The 24,312-nt window shown below is 38.3% G+C and overlaps 1 protein-coding gene across 7 annotated transcripts; it reads left to right on the top strand.

Annotated features, from left to right (window-relative positions):
- Positions 1 to 241: 241 nt before the first annotated feature.
- Positions 242 to 21,905, top strand: LOC136687290 (NACHT, LRR and PYD domains-containing protein 12-like). 7 transcript variants are annotated; one of them, XM_066661643.1, is made up of 13 exons: positions 242 to 320; positions 2,453 to 2,537; positions 3,908 to 3,982; positions 4,544 to 4,657; positions 4,789 to 4,902; positions 9,118 to 10,768; positions 10,841 to 11,088; positions 11,908 to 12,081; positions 12,972 to 13,145; positions 17,685 to 17,858; positions 18,739 to 18,909; positions 20,739 to 20,785; positions 20,885 to 21,905. In XM_066661643.1, exons 2-13 carry the CDS (start codon positions 2,500 to 2,502, stop codon positions 21,424 to 21,426), a joined length of 3,522 nt encoding a protein of 1,173 aa, XP_066517740.1. In that variant the 5' UTR covers positions 242 to 320; positions 2,453 to 2,499; the 3' UTR covers positions 21,427 to 21,905. The 7 variants fall into 7 exon arrangements, with proteins under 7 accessions (XP_066517740.1, XP_066517747.1, XP_066517742.1 ...); XM_066661645.1 differs by lacking the exons at positions 242 to 320; positions 2,453 to 2,537; positions 3,908 to 3,982; positions 4,544 to 4,657; positions 4,789 to 4,902 and adding exons at positions 12,605 to 12,778; positions 15,565 to 15,738 and having other exon boundaries at positions 9,245 to 10,768; XM_066661646.1 differs by lacking the exons at positions 242 to 320; positions 2,453 to 2,537; positions 3,908 to 3,982; positions 4,544 to 4,657; positions 4,789 to 4,902 and adding an exon at positions 12,605 to 12,778 and having other exon boundaries at positions 9,245 to 10,768.
- The last annotated feature ends 2,407 nt before the right edge of the window (positions 21,906 to 24,312 follow it).

The following is a 24,312-nucleotide window of genomic DNA, read 5'->3' as shown; positions in this document are numbered from 1 at the left end:
GTAAACAGAGCAGCTAACAAATTTAATGAAAATGAGTATCATATTTCCTCATAATTATTTACTTACATGATTATTTTATGACTATAATAATGCAGCCAAAAAGATCAGCTAGAATATCCTGAATCACACTTTATTTATTGGTGACATATGTTCAGTTTGACTCTCTCTCTCTCTCTCTCTCTCTCTCTCTCTCTCTCTCTCTCTCTCTCACACACACACACACACACACACACACATATACAGGGAGGGGCCAACAACAACTAACTAGTGCCATTTTCAGATGGAGAGACAAGTACAACCAGTGTTTTGGATTTAAGAAGGTAAGATCATAAAACCAAACTTATCTATATAAAAATAATGTGCTGCTACTTTCCCTTTATACGTGAGGATGTGATAATGAACGTATAAGCATGATTTCTGTGAATGTATCTATTGGCAACCGATACTGTTTTATGAACAAGGAAGTGGTTCATAAAAAAAAAATTGCTGTGCTCCTCAGTTCCTGAATATGTGTATTTACCATTAATATATGTCTACATTTTAATCTTAGACACAAAGACAGAACATTTTTTTTACTCAGAAAACATGCACAGGTGTACTGTAATTGTGATTCTAATGTAGAGATAAAAGCAGATTGTGTTTAATCTATGTAACGTTACAGATATTTTTTTTTCTATTAAACCTGCATATACAGACGTGTCCTAAATCATCTCTGTAAATACAGCTGCATTTATATTGTAATTAAAGTAAACAAAAAGTTTTTTAATGGTTTAAAATGTACTTATTCTAATTTTCTGCCTAATATTAATAGTTATTAATTGTGTTGTAAATACATTAATAGTCCTGAATTATCAGTTATAGCACATAGATAAAAATGGCAATAATATTGTTTGACAAACAGTGAACCAACATTCATCTAAACTGTTTAACCTCAGATCTTGCCAAATACTGACTTTACTTTTCTTCTCCACCACTCAACATTGACTCAGCTTCAGCACATATTTGTTAATAACTTTAGCCATTTAATTAATCAACCACCAGACAGGAAGTCCTTTTATACAGCAGTGATAATGTGATGTACCTTAACATGTGAGAAGACTAAATTCCCAGCCAAAGTCTCAGCTTATTCTTTATTTTGAAATATTCAGTAAGTTCTTTGACACTGTCAGTATTAGAAAAAAAAAAAGACGTCACTTTGGCACTTCCTTTTTCTGTGTTACAAATTATTATTAATGACCTTAAAGGTGTTTAAAACCTTAATAACCATGTAATAAACATGTTTTTAAATAATTTATAATCCTTTATATGTGTACTAGGAGCTCATTTTTATTTAGCTTTATTAATGTTTACATAAGCCATCTGAAATTAGTTTATATATAAATACAAAATATACTAATATATAAATATTCATTAATTCATTGTCTGTAAGAGATTATCCATTTGAGTGTTGCAGTGGGCACAAGGCAGGAATACACCCTGGAGGGGGCACCAGTCCTTCACAGGGTGGCACACACTCACACATTCACTCACACACTCACACCTACGGACACTTTTGAGTCACCAATCCACCCACCAATGTGTGTTTTGGGACCGTGGGAGGAAACCGGAGCATCCGGAGGAAACCCACACTGACACAGGAAAAACACACCACACTCCTCACTGGGAGCGTGTCCTGAACCCTCAACCCCAGATCACTGGAATTGTGTGACAGCAACACTACTTGACATGTAACATGCTAACAGACTGGACAAGCACACAGACTATTAACAAGTATTAAAAGGCAAAAGGGAAAAAAAGGGATGTGTGACTATGTACTGTAAAAACTTATTGCATGCAGAATATACAGCTCTGAGGAAATAGCTCTTAGCATGTCTGGTGGTGCTGCTTTTAATGGCCCTGAATACTTTGCAAAAGGGAAGTGTTTGAAAGAGGTAATGTCCAGGATGAGAGTACTCAGCTATGTGTGTGTGTGGGTGTGTGTGAATGAGATGAGATCGAGGAGAGTGTGTGAGAGAGAGATATTACATATTTTCATATGTATTTAAAAAAAAGTAAAAAATATTTACTAGATTTCTATAGTTTTTAATATGAATATTCTGCTAAAAATGAATATGTAAATAATTGACTAAACAATATTGTCAGCGTAATGTCAGTGTATCTGGGATGAAAATAAGATCAGGAACAGTACTATGAACTGTAGGATTTAATAATATGCAAATGTATATTTAGTATGAAATATATAAAACAAAATTGATGGATAAAATAAGAAAGAAATTAATCAGCTGAAAAAACATTTATACACTGTGTGAACGTGTCTGCAACATAGACATCACTAAAATTTTTATCATAGTTTGTCTTCCTCTTAACCCTGATATTCCACATGACAACAGGCACACTTATTCTCCAAAATACACATTAACGTTGAATATGTTTTACTCATATTCATTTACAGGTAAACCATTCAGCAGGAGGAATAGATCTTTTCCTAGAGTCTTTGTTATGGAGCCTCATACTGGAAGAGTAACCATTGACCAAGAGTGAGTAACTTTCTAAAATGAATGTAAACAAAAGCCCTGTGAAGGACTGGCGTCCCCTCCAGGGTGTATTCCCGCCTTGCGCCCGATGATTCCAGGTAGGCTCTGGACCCCCCGCGACCCTAAATTGGATAAGCGGTTACAGATAATGGATGGATGGATGGATGGATGTAAACAAACGTTGCTGGACAACACTATCCAACTCCACACAGGTCAAACAACTTTTGAATTAAAGGAATCTTTCATGATTGAAACCAAAAAACACTTTTTCTAAAATTCAGGTGTTTCCTCATCATTTGCTAGTTTGCATGCTGGGAGCTGGTCCAATGTGTTTATTTTTTTGACGAGAAATTTGTATGTAGATCTGGTTTGAAATGTGAGTGGCAATGTTAACTGGTCATCCAGGTCTCAAAGGTTGCTGAAGTGGCCAGATCACTTTTGCTGGCCTTCATCTTCAAGTGATGGGCCATCATTCATGAAGCAATGTTGGCCAGACATCCTGAGATGGAACTAGGTGTCAGAAGGTGGGAACGAAAGGATTAGTTGAGTGTCGTTAGCATAGCAGTTGTAGGATAAACCATGAAAATATATTATATCACTAAGAGAGAAGGTATAAGAAAGAAAAAAAGAAGATCCAACACTGAGCCCTGAGGGATGCCAGTGGAGAGTTTAATGGGTATTTTTTCCATGTTGCCCGATAGCCAATAGGACTGGAAGCTTGTCCACAAGGTTCCATTGATTCCCAGATTGGAGAGTACAGAGAAGGAATCTTGTGGTTTACTATGGCAAAGGCACCAGTAGTGACATTGACGGGGTGGTTAGTGTGTGTCGCACTGTTATGAGTGGATCAGACACAGCATTGCTATTGGAGTTTTAAAGTGATGCAGTCTAATGCTGGACTGAGAATAGTCCAGTAACAAAACAGTCAGCCAACAGTGTCCTGTCACCACTGATGGACTCTAGGAAGACCAACACAAAGTGTGCAGCAACAGATGTAGTATTCAAGGTTCAAGGTTGACCAACAAGGCAAGAGTGTCTGATACAGTGGACAGTCAGTGGACACTATGTTTAAAGACTCTACTACTGTACTACTGCACTACTGTATCAGATCCACTCATACAAGCACAACATACACTTACACACCACATTAGTGTACATACAAGACAGATGTTCCTAATCTAGAGATTTTTCAATGTATCAGACCCAGAGAGCAGTATCAATTACATTAAATATAATACAATCTAGTTTTACAGCATATCAAACATAAAATAGTACATATTGCCTTGCTCTTTTCCTTGATATTTACCAACAGCAGTGGAGTCACTCACTCTGAATGAAGATGTATAATGGGTTATTTCTTTGTTGTTTTTCAGCAACAGGTTAATGAGAGCCCGCTCACACTTAATTGCTCTAGTGGATGAGTGTGTCATGGATGCTAAGAGGACGAGGTAATTTATTTCCTGTAGCTGCAAATTTAGCATAATTAAAGAGTGTCAAACAATTTTGGATTTGATTACCAGTTTAGCTTACAAAAGTCTTTGCTTAAAGTTTCCTGTAGTCTTGGAAAGGCAAAAAGGAAGGATACAAATGCTAGTCCATGTTTAGTCAACAGTAAAACAAATAAATAAAAATGTGTTAAGAATACGTTGCTAGAGTGTCACATGATATTGTCCACTTCATTTCAATTGTCCAATGGCTTTCAGGACCACATTACAATTTCAGATATCATAAGGGACGTCTATAAACCTTACACATGCACGTATTTACTTATTATGTAAAATTCTGACTGAAAACACAACATACGATTTTTGTGTAAGTGAATAGACAATCTATTCTAGAATCTACAATTTTGGATGAGTTTAAAATAATAAACATTAAATATTGGCCGTTAGGACGGCACAGTGGCACAACAGTGTTGCTGTCACACAGCTCCAGGGTCCAGGGGTTGTGGGCTCGAGCCTTTGAACCACCTTAAACAGCTTTTCTTTGTTTCGGTATGCCATCTATAGGCTGCAGACTGAAGCAGATGTATATCCATTATTGAGCTGTGTGTCAATGAATAATGAGAGGCACATAGACCATGTTCCTGATTTCAGCAGTGAAGCTGTGGCCTCTGATCAAATGTGAGTTTTTTTTCCAACAATGTGGATGATAATTTGTGTATGAATTTTAAAGAATAAAAACATTAACATGTATTTTTGAAGATAATGAAATGACTTTGATTTGGCTTTTCCTTGTTTCTATATACCTGTAGGCTGCAGATAGACAGAGCTGTGTCTCCATCATTGAGCTGTGTGTCTATGAAGAGTGAGCATTCCATGCAGGATCATTCTAATTTTAGCTATAATTCTGTGGTTTCTGATCAAATGTGAGTTATGCCAAAACCATTTGAAATATTGGGAATTCTTATTGTCATGGTTCTGATTTTGTTTAAACTCACCAAGGTACACAGAAGAGGCTGGCACACTGGCCTCAAATGGCACAGATTTAGAACATCTCTCCCAGTCTATATTCCTCTCCAATAGCCGTTGTGTGTCGGAAATAAAATGGAGTAACTACTGCTCAGTACATATCAACATGGATGTTCTTCAGTCGTCTGCTTTGAAACATGGCTTTGAAAGCTGACTATGGACAGTGTACTGCAGCAAATCCACCAGTGTCAAATCAACACTATTAGTGTTGTTAAATACTGCGATTGTTAACGTTTAACATTCTTTAACACTCTCTGTTTTTACTGTTTGGAGGCCAGCTGCTCAGAACCGACAAGGGGTCTGCCTCAAAACCTTGTGAGCTGTCCAACTAGAGAGCATTTTACGTCATAGTGCATGCGCTCCAGACACGTACGCTGTCCCAATTTTTAGACACCTCATTAAGCTGCCTACTAAGATATCTTAATCTGGCCGAATTTTAAGACAGCATTGAACCCTTCCTCAGCGGCGAAAGCAATCCCATGATGCAACGCCAGAACAAGTCACGTGTATTTAGCTCCTCTCCCAGCACAAAAATTGTTAAAATCGCAATAAAAACTGGGAGATTAGAATCTAAATTGCTGAAATGCTGAGGTGATACTAGCCGCTGAGGTTTACATGTGGTTTTTAATCAGTGATTGTGTTGTACAGAAAATATGAAAGGCAGAACTAATAAATGCAAAAAATATATATATATATTTTTGGCGCAGCCAGTACAGGTGTTATTTCATTCACTCATTCGTTCATTCATTGTCTGTAAGCGCTTATCCAGTTCAGGGTTGCAGTGGGGCGGAGCCTACCTGGAATCACTGGGCGTAAGGTGGGATCACACTCTGGAGGGGGGCGGTGTAATTTCAGTGGGAAGAATATAATAAAATGTGCTCCGATATTTCAGGCATTGGCGGATGCTGGTCTTTCAAGGAGGGGAAGCTAAATTTCGGCCTGCATTATAAAACGTGTCCGTTTACGTATACGTAAGTTCTACCCTCCGTTCCTTTTTAAGAAAATGATCTTTGACCCTGTCGTACCAACAAGGCGTCTTTTCCAGGGACTTGACTAGTGTCCTCTCAATGGCCAGCAGAGCTAGGCTGCTTAAACGGCCTTGGCCCATGTGAAGTGTGTCCGCCTGTGCTCCCACGGATCTTTACACCAAAGGATCGCTGATTCGCTCATTTTGCTGTTAATCAAAAAGGGATTCAGCCTCAGACAGATCATCCAATCATGATGCAGAAGCTGAGCGTCCGGGCCAGCCGAGGCCAGCCCACTGCCCCATAGACCCCCAGAGACGCTGAGCGTCCGATGGACGGGACAAAGTCCAGCATTTATCCAATGACACGTCTCGTTTCGCTGCACTTCAGTGCTTCGCTATTGAACTCTGTAGACGCTCAGCGTCCTCACTGTTTAAAGCACTGTGAGGCTGCGGGAATGATTGAGAGGAAAGCCACGTCTTTACCAGTGATAAGAAGCTGAGTCTGAACAAAAGTTGAGTGCGCTGTAGTGCATATTTATTAAATGACACATACACACAACAGTATATATTTGATCACTTATTTTTTTACATTTTAGGGGAAGCTGAGCTTTCCTTGCAGTCTTAGAGCAATTGCCGCTGATTTCAGGCAAAGACACACACTCACGTGAAATAAAACAAACTGAGCAGTCCTCCTACTTGCGCATACGTGTTTCAATATTAGAAGTCAGTCAGTCAGTCAGTTAGTTTAGTAAGGAAAAATGCCTCTTCTAGGTCGGCCCAGTAGGTGGTCCGGCAAAAACACCGGTTTCGTGCGGTGCGTGTAAAAAAGCTGTGACACAATCGCTCTCTAACTAGAGTTTCTCAGTAATTTGCTTCACGAGGACAGACCACCATTAGAATGCTGCCTACTTAAATAGCTGTCTATGCAGTCAGTGCCTACCAAGGCAGCTCACTAGATTTTGGGACAGACCTAGAGACAGAGAACACAGATGAGAAGTGAAATGACATAATTTTTTTTAGCAGAGCTCAGAGAGCTTTGCAAAAGAGAACAAGACAGCACTGAGGATTAATAAATTCTTTCTCTATAAATGAGGCCAAATATATTCAGGTTTAGTCTTAAATCAGATAAGTTTAAATATTTAGACATGCTGAAACTGTTTTTAATAACCCAGCTTCAATTTGAAAGACCTGCAATAGAACCCGAATTACAAATGGAGAAAAAACACCCTTTCTAACCCTAACCCTAACACTTCTAGCCTCTACTCCCTGGTCATCTCAGTGACATCACACAGCATGTAAATGTCCGTTATGTTTTTTTTTTTGAATCCATGCTGTTACCGGTATCGCACAGTAGAGGGTGCTGCGGTCTAGTTGTAATGAGCTGTGCTTTCACTGAACCAAAAAACAAGAGTTAGGGAAGTTTTTGGCGCATTTCCTGGCAGTCGCTACTCAGAGCTGGACTATGCCACAGACAATCGGAAGAGAAGAACGCGCTTCATCTTTGTGAAACGGGCATGTAGCGCACATGTGTCAGAACGCGGCTCATGAGGACTCCTAGCAGCACAGCACAGACTTTAATGTGAACACTTTGCAGCCCTTAGACAGCGGAGCGAGTTTTCACGGTGTATTTGGTGCACTGTAATATTTGACTGAAAGAAGTAAACATGAATCTACTGCACCCGTCAAAGTTCTCCATCTTTTCTTGGGTCTGAAGGACTGCTATACAGCATGTCTAAAGGCTTTTAAAAAAAAGCAAAAACTGAGAATGTCCTCAGGTTCAGATGTGTCACTATCTACTGAAACATTGCTGTAACTATCTAGCACCATACAGCACAAATAAAATTCTAGAGTTCTGTTTGTTGGCTTCATATCTGCCTTTAACTGCATAGGGCCAAAGCTACTGAAGGTCAGAATGACCTACCTCTCAATGCCAGATCCTATCTGCCACTGGACCATGGATTTACTAACATACTGCAAATATGGCTTAGAAAACACAGGTCATAAACAACAGTGAAAAGACTGCTCACACCCTAGACATCATTTTTTCCTTCAGGATAATTGTTCAGGGTCTTCAAAGCCAGCACAGCACAAAACAAGCAACTGTATACTCCTTTAGTAAAAGGACTATGATTGAGATTGGCCATGGTAGACGTATTCCCAGCTGCTCAGGAACAACTTATTCATTTCTCCAAATTTCTATGGCAATTGCTACACATGTTTAAAGATTGTGTAGTATGTTATTGTTTGCACAGTACATATTTTAACATATTATGTATTTAGAGTATTTAATAACAGAAAATAAAACAGGCATGCTTTATTCATGAAAATGCTGAAATGTATTTGAATAACATTAGCACGCTTTTTGTTTCTCTATATCTGTAGGCTACAGAAAGAGAGAGCAATGTCTCCATCATTAAGCTCTGTGCTTATGAAGAGTGAGCGGTCCATGAATAATTTGTTTCTTTGTTTATGTCATTTATGCCATGTGAATTCCTGTGACTTGGTGCAGGGAACTAATGAACATCAGAAAAATATGTGACATGTAGTACGTCCAGAGTTTACTCACAAGGAGCAGCATATTGATGCAGTACATTCACAAAGGAGGTTTTGAAGGATTATTAAATAAAGTTGAGCTGACAAAAGTGTTTCCTTCTCCACTGAAGTGAAATCATTGGAGACATCACCCACAAATGTCAATTTTGCAGATTTGTTCAACAACATATCTGACATTTATCCTTCATCCTTATAAGTTGGAGCTGTGGCTGATTTGAGGAAACCAGACTCACCCTGAGTATAAATAGTAATTTAAGGCCATATGTGTTCTATAAGAGAACAAAATGTGTGCCTATTTAAGTGGTGTTTACAATGTTTCAGTGCAGAAATAGTACCACAAAATATTGTATTGTACTAAGCAGTCATTTACTGTGATATTGTCGTTGTGTACTGACCTGTTTTTTGTGGGTTTTTTTTCTATTTACGTTTTGCCATTTTGGTGTGTTCTTCTACTTGGTTTATGGTTGTTGAATCTGCCTGTTTTTATGTTTCTGATTCCTGCCATGCCCTATAAATTAAGGTGTTTCTGACCCATATTTCTATGTGTTATTAATCTTTTTATTTACTTTTTTTTTGGTCTGACACGAATCAGAAAGGGATTATCAGAAAAAGCCCTGAAACCTCATGCACTGATGGAGTGGACTGGAAACATGCAGGAAAAATCTCCACAGCAAAAAGAGGATAGGCTGCAGAACGTCTTAAGTAGGCATAAATACATCATGAAGAAAAAGTATGAGAATGTATTTGAGGGTATTAAAATACAAGGAAATCAAACCCTCCTGAACAGGATTTACACTCAGCTCTACATCTTAGAGGGAGAGAGTGAAGGAATCAACAAAGAACATGAAGTTTTACAAATGGAGCAAAAGACTAGGAAGCACTTACAAGATATTCCTATCGACTGCAATAATATTTTTAAACTATCACTTGAATTAAGATTTGAAGAATATGGACAAGACCAGGTGCAAAAACTTAGAACTGTACTGACTAAAGGCATTGCTGGAATCGGAAAAACTGTCTCTGTGCAGAAGTTCATTCTGGACTGGGCTGAAGGAAAAACCAATCAGGATATAGAGTTCATGTTTGTGCTTCCATTCCGAGAGCTGAACCTGATTAAAGACAAACAGTACAGTCTTCATGGACTTCTGTGTGACTTCAATCCTGAGCTTCGAGATCTGGACATGAATATGTACAATAAACTTAAAGGTGTTTTCATATTTGATGGCCTAGATGAAAGTAAAATTCAACTGAACTTTTCCAAGAATGGAAAAGTACATATGGTAAGCACCACATCATCAGTGCATGTATTGATGACAAACCTCATCAAAGGAGACCTGTTTCCTTCTGCTCACATCTGGATAACCTCCAGACCAGCAGCAGCCAATCAGATCCCCTCTCAGTACATCAGCCGTGTGACAGAAATTCAGGGATTCAATGATTCACAGAAGGAGGAGTACTTCAGGAAGGGAATTGCTGACCAAGACCAAGCCAAGAAAATAATTTCACACATTAAGACAACAAGGAGTCTCCACATTATGTGCCACATTCCAGTTTTTTGCTGGATCTCAGCAAATGTGTTTCAGAACATTGGTAACGCAGAAATTCCCAAAACTCTGACTGAGATGTATATTTATTTCCTGCTCACTCAGACAAATATGAAGAAAGAGAAGTATGAGAATAGTGATGAGACAGACTCAAAAGAGCTGCTAGAATCCAACAGAGAGGTCATACGGAAACTGTCTGAACTGGCTTTCAAACAGCTTATGAAGGGCAATGTGATGTTCTATGAAGATGACCTGAGAGAGTGTGGGATTGATGTCACTGAGGCCTCAGTGTACTCTGGGATTTGCACTGAGATCTTTAGGGAGGAGTCTGTGCTTTACCAGAGGAAGGTTTATTGCTTTGTGCATCTGAGCTTCCAGGAGTTCCTGGCTGCTTTTTATGTGTTTTACTGCTATGTGAACAACAACAAGGAGGAACTGATTTTCTTTAAGCCACAGTACAGGGAGTGGTCAGAAAATCTTACACTGGAAGTGCTGCTGGAAGCAGCAGTGCAGAAAGCCTTACAGTGCGAGACTGGACACCTTGATCTTTTCCTTCGGTTTTTGTTGGGCATCTCACTGGAATCCAATCAAAAACTCCTGAAAGACCTACTTATTAACACACAGAGCAGCTCTGAGAGCATCAAGAAAACCATAAGCTGCATAAAGAAACAAATCAAAAGTGAAGAGATAGACACTGAGGTATCAGAGATCATGGAGCTCTGGAGACTCGTCAAGGAAAAAATGGAACAAAGAAAATGCATCTCGACTGAGAAATCCATCAACCTGTTCCTCTGTTTGTCTGAAATGAAAGACCAATCTCTCCCTAAAGAGATTCAGGAGTGCCTCAAATCAGAGAAACAATTGGGAAAGAAGCTCTCTCTTGGTCAGTGTTCTGCACTAGCCTGCATGCTTCTGACCGCAGAAGAAGAGCTGGATGAACTCAACCTGAAGAAATACAATACAACAGAGGAAGGCTATAGGAGACTGATCCCAGCTGTGAGCAACTGCAGAAAAGCTATGTGAGTATTACTCATACTGTTATAATTAAAAATCAACTATGAATATCATCTTTGATTTAAATAACTGCTTTATAGTGTCTTCCACAAATTTTGGCATCCATCTTCGACATAAGCAAAATGGTCTGTAATAAACCTTTCCATAAAACTATATAAATACTATATGTGCATGCTATTTATAAAACAAATGGCAAAAAATGAATGGTTTAGAGCCAAACCACTGTTTTAGAGAGAAGTTTTTCTTCTTGTTCTGTGGGATTGTTGCTGGTATTGCATGAAAATTTTCCATTAATAGTTTTTTTTTTTAACAACATGATCTGACAGTATACCATTTTCATTATTTTTGATTGAAAAAAAATATCATTGACTTGGTTATTTCTACAGCAGGTAGTGTTGCAGTCAAACAGCTCCAGGCACCTGGAGGTTGTGGGTTCGATTCCCGCTCCGGGTGACTGTCTGTGAGGAGTTGGTGTGTTCTCCCCGTGTTAGCGTGGGTTTCCTCCGGGTGCTCCGGTTTCCTCCCACAGTCCAAAAACACATGTGGATTGGTGACTCCAAAGTGTGAGTGAATGTGTATGTGTGTCTGTGTTGCCCTGTGAAGGACTGGCGCCCCCTCCAGGGTGTATTCCCCACCTTGCCCCCAATGATTCCAGCTAGGCTCTGGACCCACCGTGACCCTGAATTGGATAAGCGGTTACAGATAATGAATGAATGAATATTATCTAAGGAACATATTTTAACATCAGCACAATCAAATAAAGAGCTAATAGCATTTATTACCAGAGTTGCATTATTGTGTATTGTGCATACTTTGTTTCAAAGACTGTCTGGCTGTAATCTCACCACAAACATCTGTGAATTACTAACATCGGCTCTCCAATCAACAAACTCTTCTCTGAAAGTACTGGACCTTAGTAATAACATGCTGCAGGACTCAGGAGTGGAGAAACTTTCTTCCGGACTGAACAGTTCCCAATGCAAACTGGAAATACTCAGGTCTGTGAATAAGGTCTTGAAAATGAATGCAAAAAGAAACTTAATGACATGTTCATTCTACAAGTGCATTTGTTAGCATACAATATCCTAATTAAATGCTGAGTTTTAAATTTAGATTTTTTTTATTCTTAATGTAAGTGGATTTAAAGTAAAACAGTAAATAGTTCCCTGACATTGATATGGTTGAAAATGGTAGATTCTGTGCTTTTGCAAGATGTTCCTTAAAATGTTTTAGAAGCTAGGCACTAGCACTAGCAAGTTTGTCTAATGATTCTTATTGGTATAGCATTGTGTTCCTGACAGCTTCTTCAGAACATTTTGTTTCAGATATCTACAAGCTAATTAAATCATGCAAGCTAATGTGCACTATCGAAGTTGTTTATTTCTGTAATGGTGTTCTCGTTTTAACAGTTAGGCCAGTTTTAATCACAGATGTTTCTGCGGGACTGATGCTGATGTATAACTATTTGTGCAGGTTACAGATTTAATTATTTATTTCCTTGTATTTACTCTCTCCTTGCAGAATAGTTGGGTGTAATCTCACTACAAGCTCCTGTAAAACCATTGGCTCCACTCTGAAATCAGAAAACTCCTCTCTAACAGAGTTAGACATCAGAAACAACAACTTGCAGGATTCAGGACTTGAGCTTCTTTCTGAAGGGCTGCGGAGTTTGCAATGTAAACTTAAGATACTCAGGTGAGATGATTGTGAACATGAAAATGGCCACATAATGACAACAGTGTTTATTCTGTATGGTTGATTTACCAGTATACACAACAGATAATCATCACATAATAAAAAGGAGACAGCAGGACCATAGCAATAAAAACACGGCAAGGTTTTATAATAATAAATCTTAACATGTCATGACTATGACTTTCTTTTGCAGACTTGATGGATGTAATCTTACCAAGAACTCTTGTGAAGCTCTCTGCTCTGTTTTGACATCAGCAAATTCTTCCCTTAAAGAACTGAGCTGTGACAGCAATGATCTGCAAGATTCAGGAGTGGAGAAGCTCTCTGCTGGACTGAAAAGTTCAAACAATAAATTGGAGATTCTGAGGTCAGTTAAAATGTGTATTATATGAAAAGTGCAGTCCTAAGAACTATGGAGGCATATGAATGGTGCTACATAGATCAGTTAAAACAGAGAGAGAACACAAACCATAAAATGCATTTTCTGAACAATTTCTATTAGTTGACTGAGTTTACTGTTTAGAAAACAAAACCAGGTAAGCCTACTTTTGCCGGACTGCCATTAGCCATAAATCCTTTGTCACAGAAGTGTTTCTGGCATTTCAAAAACAGGAACGCTAAAGATATATACTCTTGGTTTGGAGAAGCTGTTGTGCTTCATGTCAATGTTTTTGTTTACATGTGTTCTTTTTATTATGAGATGCAGAAATAAAAATATAAGTATTTTTAGCTCAGCCAGCACAGGTGTTACAATGGTACACCTGTTACACAGTGGGAAATATATAATAAAAAGGGCTCCAAAATTCTGGCTGGTTGTTTAAGATTTGGAGCAGAGGAATTTTAGGGGCAGAGATTGTTAGGACTGGCATCACAGTCAAGGGGACGCTCAATGTTTGCCCAAACATCAGGCATAATGAATATGTCCAGAGTATTTGCTTCTCTGAAACCAAAAGAATAGATAATCCAATATTTCTCATAAACCAACATTCAATGACAAAAGTTTGCTCAATTTTAAACAAACAGCAAGTCAAATAAGTAAGGAAATTTATCAGCAATAACTAAGAGTTCAATATATATTTATGATCAAAAGGCAAGTCTACTTATTTGTTGCAATGAAGCAACATGCATTAACACACAAAATGAATGTTTTTTTATTCTAAAATTTAGAACAACTAACTACTGTATGCACCTGATGTCTTCACTCACCTCACTGTTATTATGCAGGTACAGTTCTACATGGTCTGTCTGCTACAGCCAACAGTTAAGCATTTGAAGTTTTAAGGTGCCTGTGCGCAGTACAGTAAATCACGTGAAGTCTTAAGGTGCCATGAGCACAACAGTAAAGCATGTGAAGTTTTAAGGTGCCTGTGCGTAGCACAGTAAAACATGTGAAGTTTTAAGGTGCCCGTGCGCAGTACAGTAAAGCATGTGAAGTTTTAAGGTGCCCTTGCTCAGTACAGTAAAGCATTCGAAGTTTTAAGATGCCCTTGTGCAGTACAGTAAAGCATGTGAAGTTTTAAGGTGCCATTGCACAGTACAGTAAAGCATGTGAAGTTTTAAGATGCCCTTGCGCAGTACAGTAAAGCATGTGAAGTTTTAAGTTGCCATTGTACAATACAGTAAAGCACATGAAGTTTTAATGTGCCCATCTGCAGTTACAGTAAATCACTTGAAGTTTTAAGGTGCTTGTGTGCCGTTAGAGTAAAGCACGTTAAGTTTTAATGTGGCTATGCACAGCTATATCGAGTTTTATAAACATTAACACCACAAAATGTCTCCCCACCACTTCCCTTTACAATATTTCAGACAAACACTCACGTGAAATATGACAAAATGAGAAGTCCTCAGTTCCTTGCACGTGTGTTTCAACATTAGATATCAGACTGGGCAGTCCTCCTCTCTCTGTGTTCCTACTTGTGCATGCGCATTTCAACATTATGAGGCAGTCAGTCAGTCTTCATTAATACTCAATGAAGGTGAATGAAGCTCCAGGTGTCAGTGTTAAGGAGAGCTCACCAAACTGTTCAGGACAGAGTTGAGTCTGAGGCATGCTGAGATGCCAGATGTGTTATAGAAGCCATCCACATGGGTACTATACTTAGGGCAACAACATACTGAAAGGCAACCCTTGCTTCATACGGCAGGGCATTCATGGCATCACTGTTAAAGTGTGCCATAAAAGGGAGGGAATCCAGGATGTCCTCAGCAGGCACCCTTGGGCACTCCTATGGATTACAGCCCTCTTAGTATAGCAGCTGTCCCTATCTCCTGTGGGAATCCAAGAGAACTCTGGTGTATCCATAATACCTACATACTTTTTAGTATCAGTGCATTATAATGTGCATATAATTTTATTTTTAAATTAATTATAGACACATCTAAGACCAAGAATGTTTGGTTGATTTAAATAGTCAAAATATTGTTTATTCAAGGAACATTTCTATAAGAAATCTTCTAACCAAGTCTGTCTTCAAATGTTAATGTCAGATTGAACAGACTTTTGGTATTGAGGAAACACCACTACAGAACACTATTTCCATCAGTCAGTCATTCAAGCACTGCTACCACTTTCTTTTACTTCAAGTGAGGTACTTACATATTATCACACATCCTAATAAGGAGACAGCAGATAAAAAATGGAATTGCTCTGTGGAGTTTTAGTAAGGCTGTAAAATGTGTGTGTCCTTGAATTACATTTTTTTTTCATTATAAATTTCCAATTGGTTCCTAGTTTTCATAAAGCTATTGATTAATAACTATGTTTATTATTGTATTTGCCTTTGCAGATTAGTTGGCTGTAATCTCACCATGATATCTGGTGAAATATTTTGCTGTGTTTTGGAATCAGAAAATAGCTTTCTGAAAGAGCTGGACCTCAGTAACAACAACCTGCAGGATTCAGGAACGAGATTTCTATCAAATGGGTTAAAGAATTCAACATGTAAATTACAGATACTTAAGTAAGTGTTTTGAATTTTATACTTGTCTTAAATTAACAGTTTTTTCATATAACGCTGAAGTCATAATTAAAGCAAGATTAGGCAAAGACTGGACCACAATTAGTTTGACTGGACCACAATGGGAGGCACAGTGTTTGTCATGCAGGAGTCTCTGGTATTTCAACAATGTGTAGGTAGGGTCCAAATATATTTAGAAGTCCTTGAGGAGCTTTGATGCATTCATCAATATATTTAAATGTGTTTATATGTGATACTGCAAGACAAGGAAATGTAAGACAGATATTTAATGTAACAATGGAAAAAGGGATCAAAAATTGTTGGTATGTAAAAGTTGGTATGACAGATCAATTTTAAGCTTTCAGTTGGATTTAGATGTATTCATAATACCTGTTAATTTTGTAGTATCACTGTGCAATTTATAATTTTTTTAAATGTTCCAACAGTAAATCATTTAAGGTAGAAAAGATTAATGCTAGGGGAAAAAAGAAAGAAAAAAAGTAGCAAGTCTTAGCTTTGCCTTCTTTTCCACAACAATTTTCCATACTGGCCAACCAATCACAGGTGTATCATGTGACTCATTACTCACCAATGTATCAATCCTACATATAAAACAGCCACTCACAACACAAGGTAAGGACAGAACAGGCTGGACGACACCTGGTTATGAAGATTTACACTGATTTACATTGGGGCCAATGATCTATATTCCACGGCCCCTGACACTGTACCATTCAACAAAAATAGAGAGAATTTCCACACAAATTATATTTTTCCGTTATCTGTCATAGAAACTACAGGCATTAAGGAACACATTGTAAATGCATTTTGTTAGTAATTACTTTGACATTATTAAAAAGCAAAGTATATAGATTTCCTGAAGTTATAATGAAATTTCAGTGAGTGAAAGCTTTCAACATTTTTTCAAAGCATGGCAAAATAAACCCATTTGAGGACATCTTTAATGCACACCTTAATGACCTTCATTTCTAAAATGCCCCTTTCACACATGCACAGTAATACAGAAATGTTCCGAAGTTTACTAGTATGTGTGAACATGACCACCTGCAGCATTCATCTTGTACCATACTCAGATATTAACCTCTTTGAGTCCCAATAAATTCTCCACAAACTGAAAATGGCATAAGAGACAAAGTGTAAACTCATGATCTGTGTGGAATTATTTCCTCTTCAAGTTTGAACAGCACAGCTTTAAAGCTTGTTTGAAAAATGAGTAGATAAACCATTCTTAGGTTTATTCACTATCCAGGCTGATGATACAGAAGGAGTGCAAATTAAGGAAAACATATATATCTCTATCTACTCAAGATATTTATGAATTGTGTTGCATGGCAAGCCTAAAATATAACTGTGAATAGATGAATGTGGAATCACAAGGTATCTATTCTGCTCAATTTTCTTTTGTAAAAGACTTATTTTAAAAATGATTTTAACTCTTATTTGTTTGCTCTCATGTTTGCTTCTCTATTCAGATTATCACAATGTATGATAACAGAGGTAGGATGTTCTTCTCTGGCTTCAGCTCTGAGCTCAAACCCCTCAAACCTGAAAGAACTGGATCTGACCTACAATAACCCAGGAGAGGGAGGAGTGATGCTGCTCACTGCTAGACTAAAGGATCAACAAAGCAGACTGGAAAGACTTAGGTAGTGGAGATAACCTGAAGATGACATACAATATATTTGTTTAGTGTGGTGACATATATGTATGTTTTTAGAAGTAAGACAATCGTCATCTCATCAAATAACGATTCAATTTAATTAGGTGTTTCACATGGAATTGAACAAATACTGCAATTGCATGGCTGGATTTCAGTGATAAATCATTACATTTCTCTCTCTGGTAGCCTTTGTTGGAAACAATTTTTAAATAACTTGGTCTTAAAACGGCTTTAATTTGACTCATTATAGTTTTTGTTATCTTTACAGGTTAGCTGTCTGTAATCTAACAGTGGAGTCTTGCAAAATGTTTGCATTAGCTCTACAGTCAGCAAATGTCTCCCTAAAAGAGCTGGATCTCAGTAACAATGACCTGCAAGATTCAGGAGTAGAGCTGCTCTCTGTTGGACTGAAGAGTTCACACTGTAAATTGGAGATACTCAGGTCAGCTTTCAATTGGTTCAGGGTTTTGATGTTATGATTAAACTTTGAATGCAAGCGATGGTGATTGTGGTTTGTCCTAAAAGAAAAAAGTCAATTTCATGACATGTTCCTTCTCTCCCCACATTCTGGAAATAATTTTCTGTCCAGTATGTTAACTGTTGTCCCAGACTATCCAAGCTTATTTCTAATACTTATTTCTCAAAACACAACCAATAATGCAGAAAAAAAGAACCTATTCTGTGTTATTTGAAGAATATGCAGCAAGATCAAATGTAAAGGGCCACCTAGAATACATGTTTATTTACTACATTGAGCCAATTCTCATATCTAGAATTCATTAAGAGTGATTTATTGTCTATTTAGGGAATGCGAATTGAGTACATGTTTAGTACTTGTTTAAAGTAGGATAGTCTGTATTTGAGGATAGTGAGGGACACTGTTTTTCTTATAGCTAGTCGACATTTTATTCACCATCTGGAAGCAAGGGCAAAGAAGAGTCATGATGCTTTTTTCCACATAAATTGAAGGACAGAAATTCAAATTTGAAGCTTGACGGACCTAAGGAATTGCAATTTTCTTTGCTAATGAGCAACATAATTTTAAGCCAGAAATGAGCAGCTACTGGAAGCCAGTGAAGGCAAATCAGCAATATGAAATCTAACCATGCTGCTGGCTCACAATCTTTTGTTTGGGTCTAATGACCCATAGAGTTGGATTGAAAAAAACCTTGAGGTATTGTTTTGTACATTTTAGGTCAGACACCAATTTTAAGACCAGTCTGGAGTTCTGTTTCTGAATTGTGTTTATACGTGCAATAAAGCATAATAGTCTAATATTGATTTAAGCAAAATATTAAAATCCTGTTTCATACTCTTTGCAGATTGTCTGGGTGTATGATTACTGAGAAAGGCTGTTCTTGTATGGCTTCAGTTCTGAGTGTAAACCCCTCACACCTGAAAGAACTGGATCTGACCTACAATCATCCAGGTGACAGAGTAAAGCTACTCACTGATAAACTGGATGATCCACAATGCAGACTTGACATACTCAGGTACAGACATCTTTGTTTAGATGTGTGGGTGTATATGCAAACATTTGGGGAGGGAGGCAGGAAGGACATTTACCCCTCCAAATATTTCAGGTGTGAAATTATCTGTGTTGAAACAAGTGGAGTAAATCAGTTGATTTCGGAACAGACAGAGACAAAAAAACACTAAATAGGCTGTTGCATATAGAACAGGTTATCGAATAAAAAAATATTTCAAACAAGGTAAAGTTCAAGAATCTACAAGGCAAGCTACAAGACACTTCCCAAACAGGCAGAAAAGGGAATATTTACAAACCTGGTTTCCAGGATATTTGAGATATTTTGCAAAATGCAAATGAATCCAGAATGAAATTATATGCCATTAAATTAATACTCAGACATACTCAATACTCAACTGAAGACACTACAAGGTTTTCAGCTGAAATATACATTGCCATATTATGTCGATAGAACAGATAGATTTTTAAAATTTTTTTTAATTCAGGAAACCATTGCTCTGGTTTGCCAATGACAAAATGCAGGTAGCACCCACTTATGTATGTATATATATACTATCCCACGCCAAGCTTGCCCTCAAAGACTTGGCCCATTTGATTTTCTAAGCAACACCTGGACAAATAGCAGGGTAGGATGGGGATATGCACCTCGAAATGTAGAATCTTCTGTGTCTAACAAGAAAATAATTTAATTAGCACAAACGTAAGCACTGTTAGTAGTGTTAATGGAGGAATAGGTGTTTTTGTTTTCAATGCACAGCAAACCACATTCTTTTAGACTTTGCCCAACATCAGTGTTCCAAACATCTGATGACAAATTCTTCCAAAATCTTCAGATTGCCTGGTTTTGATTCATCACATGAGTACACAAACCACCTTCTGTATCACTAGCTCTTCACAGGGGTCATCAAGTAGGCACCTTCCCTCATCTGTTTTTCACTGAATTAAGCTCATGACACCTCCAGAAGGATCAATAATGATGTCTGGCATCCCTGGCGCACCCCCCCTCCAAGCCAGCTTTACAGTCCTACCTTATGCTTTACCATCAACAATCATAAATCTACACTGGCCTCCCTGGTGACTAAAGCTGTACCTAAACCCACTGGCACTTTTAATGCATGCTCAGTGCATTCAATGTGAACTTTACGTGATATATCACCACCACAACAGCAACTCTACAGTGCATTTTCCCAACTTTTCTGTGCTCTCCTTATTCACAACCACTGAGTAGACCTTTCAGCTACTTCTTATTACTCCTTCACAGCTGCCTTTAGTTTATGGCCCCTGATGACAAACTGCACAAGCAGGGATGTGGCAGACTTCGCTACAAATCCGGTCTTACATGTGCCTACTACCCATGTTCCCTCACCTCAGCCACCAAGTCTGCGTATTTCAGCTTCTTCCTTTCTAATGCTTCATCTACTGAATCCTTAAATGGAACAGTTAACTCTATGAAATAAACAGTTTACTTTAAGAGTACAGCACCATGTCTGGCCTCAGCGTCGTTAATGCAATGCACTCTGGGACCTGTAGTTTTTTACCTACGTCCACCAGCTTTTTCCAATCTTGCGCTTCACCAATCTAACAATATTTATAGCCTGCACACCCATGATATAAAAGTGTATAACAGCAATTTTGAAAGAAAAATAAAAACCAGTATTTTTTTTTTCATTCCTCATTTTTTAAAGTCTTGATACTCCAGTGTCCATCATGGATAACCTGTAAAATTGTAGACTGTAATATTACATGATTATATAAATTGTTTTGTAAATTATCAGTTTGTATCTGCCTGACTCCTACCATACACTGGATAACACATTTGTATGTTTTGTGTAGTGTGGAACATTCAGGAAAGTACAGAATAACTCAGGGATTCAAGAAATGTAAGTTCACAAACACAGTTTTTATTATTTGTGGTTTATAAGTTTCTGGTGTTTTCTCCTCTAATCTACCTTCTTGTGTGTTCTGTTACTTGTTTGCAGATGCCTGTGATCTCACACTGGATTCAAACACAGTACACACACGTCTTTCTCTGTCTGAAAGGAACAAAAAGGTGAAGTGTGTGACAGAACAAATTGCATATCCTGATCACCCGGAGAGATTTGACTGGTGGTGGCAAGTTCTGTGTAAACAAAGTCTGACTGGACGCTGTTACTGGGAGGCTGAGTGGAGTGGGAAGATTGTTATAGCTCTGACATATAAAACAATCAGCAGAAAAGGAGACAGTGGTGACTGTCAGTTTGGATACAATGAAAAGTCCTGGAGACTGAGCTGTTCTAATATCAGTTACTCTGTATGGTACAATAAGAAAGATACTGTTGTCCCTGTTCCTCCCTCCAGCTCTAACAGAGTAGGAGTATATGTGGACTGTCCAGCTGGAATTTTGTCATTCTACAGCATCTCGACTGATACACACAAACTCACACACTTATACACATTCCACTCCGCATTCACTGAACCCCTTTATGCAGGGTTTAGGTTTTATGATACTGAGTCTTCAGTGAGTTTGTGTGACATAGTGTAGCATCTGTGTCCTGAAGGAAAATATTAAAACACATGAAAATCACACAAAGAAAAGATTTCCACTGTTTTCAATGACTAAGTTAATATAAAATCATATATAAATGTGATTTTTTTTTTCAACTAAAAGATTGTAAAATCAAAAATTTAATTTTGTTAATATCACAAAAAGCATTTGGATTAATAACATGTTGTGTTATCCTGATTTCGTATAAAATTAGCATTCACCCAAGGGTCCATCTGTGAAACTGAGGGGGTTAAAAACTCTAGCAGCACTGCTGTGCCTGTTCCACTCATCCCAGGTACACATTAATAACATTAAAGCACACCTTAATACATCACCAACATATCAGTGTTGCTGTATAGCTGAAACATTTTTTTAAAGAGAGTCTTTGACTAAATGCAGGTGAGTGTACTTGCCTAAAGATGGAGCCAAGAGGATGTTGGAACAGGACAGAATAATTCCCCTGATGTAATGATTCATTCAACGTTAAATTTACAATTTTAAAATTTTAAAGAAAATTTATTTGTGAATTGAATAAATATTATTTTTATTATTTATTTTTGTATTAATTATATGCTCAGTTTCTATTTTTGGGAACTCTTACATTTTCTCTTGCCTGCCCCATTGTGTCTGTGCTCAGTAGCTTTCTACTGCCAAACTGAAAGTGAATGTAAAGGTATATCAGCTGTGGAGGAATGGGTGGACAGTTTCAATTACCTTGGAATTTACATCTTGCAGAATCTGTCATGGTCTTGCCATACCAACTTTCTTGCAAAGAAGGACAGACTGTGTCTCTGCTACCTCAAATGCCTAAAGGATTCTCCCTCTTTTTGTGTCCAGAGAAGTACTTTCACTCTCTGAAAGCAAACACAGAGAGAATGAAGAGGTGCTTCTTCCCATAAGTCACAAGCTTGATTAGTTTAACTTTTGAGGCTGATTTAGCTGGCTCTAATCATCTCTATTATTATCATTCTTTTTTGCACAAAAAAAGAGATTCACATGTGTCAGAATGTTTCATTCCTTGCTCCTTGAACTGGTAAGGGAGCCCATGCGGACACGGGGAGAGCACACCACAGTCCAAATCTAAATCAAGTATTGTATTTCAAATCATAGCTTCATATTTAATCAACTTGAAATGATAAATTGTTTAGGAAACCTTACCTAAGTAAACCTATGCATTTTTGTGAGAGCATCTCAGTGATACACATATTATTACTATTTGTTGAAGCATGTATTTATTTCATAACCATTCCCTCCATGTGCCCCTGCTTCCTCCCACAGTCCATAAACACATTTTGCAGGTGGATTGGTGACTTAAAAGTATCCATAGATGTGAGTGTGTCAGTGAATGTCGCCCTGTGAAGGACTGTTGCCCCCTCCAGGCCACCAGTCTGCAGACCCAGACCCACCATTACCCTGAACTGGATAAGTGGTTAGAGATGATGAATAAATGAGTGAATGAATGAATGAATGAAAATTATTTCAGCTTGTGTCTCAGTGGAATTACAGTACAGATTATAGGTCACAGTGAAGGTGGAAATAAACCTGAAATTATTCATCTTGGTTTGATATTTTTACATGACAAACCTATTATGTAGGCTTTTATATCCTCAGTGGGTTAAACTGTACATTAATTATGAGTTTTGAGAATACAGTAACTAAGCTAATTCTGTGAGGGAGCTAAAGTGGGCAGACTCTACATTTCACCAAGGGGAGGTGTGTTACATGTATGAATGCTTTGTACATGTGAAACTCTTGTATATTATTAATGCTGAGTAATGTGTGCCATTGTAGTTCAGCCATTTCTCTGCTCTGCCACCAAATGATGGGTTTGGGTGTTCTCAACCGTTGGGTAGGTCTCATCTTGACTTGGGGCAGAGGAGGGTTGTGGGAATTAACTCATGGACATTGCAAATGTTAATGATTTTTCCTGGGTTGCGAAGTCCGCGAGTTAATTCCCACAACTCTAGTCGAGTTAATTCATGGGGGCAGGTTTCCCATGACCAGCGGGAAAATTAAGGGCAGGGTACTGAACGAACCACATAGTCCACCTACCTCTATCCACAGCTGGGATGCCTTGAGGCAAGGCACCTAATACCTGACTGCTCCCTGGGCACCAGGAATGGCTTCTGGATGTGTTCAATGCCCCTAGTGCACTAGTATGTGTGTGTGTTTTAACTGCCATGGATGGGTTAAATGCAGAAGAAACAATTTGTTGTGTTGCACAATGACCAATAAATACATCAATCAATAACAGCTGCAGACATCCTCAGACAAAGAAAATACTTACTGAAAACAAAGACCTCTGCTGTGCTCACATAAACCACCAATTTCATCCGAATGAAGCTAAAAACTGCATAAAAATACATTGCTTCTACAATGTTTCATTGTACAATTCATACAATGTTTGAACCATTGGATGCACATGGTCCTCCAGAATGGTTCGGTAGTCCTTGGCAGTGGACTTGGCCCATCTAGCACAAGTATTGGGCCAAGGGAATGCCATGATATGGCAGCCCAAACCATCACTGATCCATCCCCATGCTTCTGGGCATGCAACAGTCTGGGTGGTACGCTTCTTTGGGGCTTCTCCACACCGTAACTCTCCCGGATGTGGGGAATACAGTAAAGGTGGACTCATCAGAGAACAATACATGTTTCACATTGTCCACAGCTCAAGATGTGCGCTCCTTGCACCATTGAAACAGCCGTGATTTTATGTTTTTTTGGATACAATCCGGGTTAGCACCCGAACATCCCTTTCAGACAGCTTCCTCTTGCATCCACAGTTAATCCTGTTGGATGTGTTTCATCCTACTTGGTGGTATGCTGACATTACCCTGGATACCGTGGCTCTTGATACATCACAAAGAATTGCTGTCTTGG

Source organism: Hoplias malabaricus, chromosome 2, assembly GCF_029633855.1.
Source record: "Hoplias malabaricus isolate fHopMal1 chromosome 2, fHopMal1.hap1, whole genome shotgun sequence".
Lineage (NCBI taxonomy): Eukaryota > Metazoa > Chordata > Actinopteri > Characiformes > Erythrinidae > Hoplias > Hoplias malabaricus.
The sequence above is the reverse complement of the archived record's forward strand: the minus strand, read 5'-3'. Positions and strand labels throughout refer to the sequence as shown.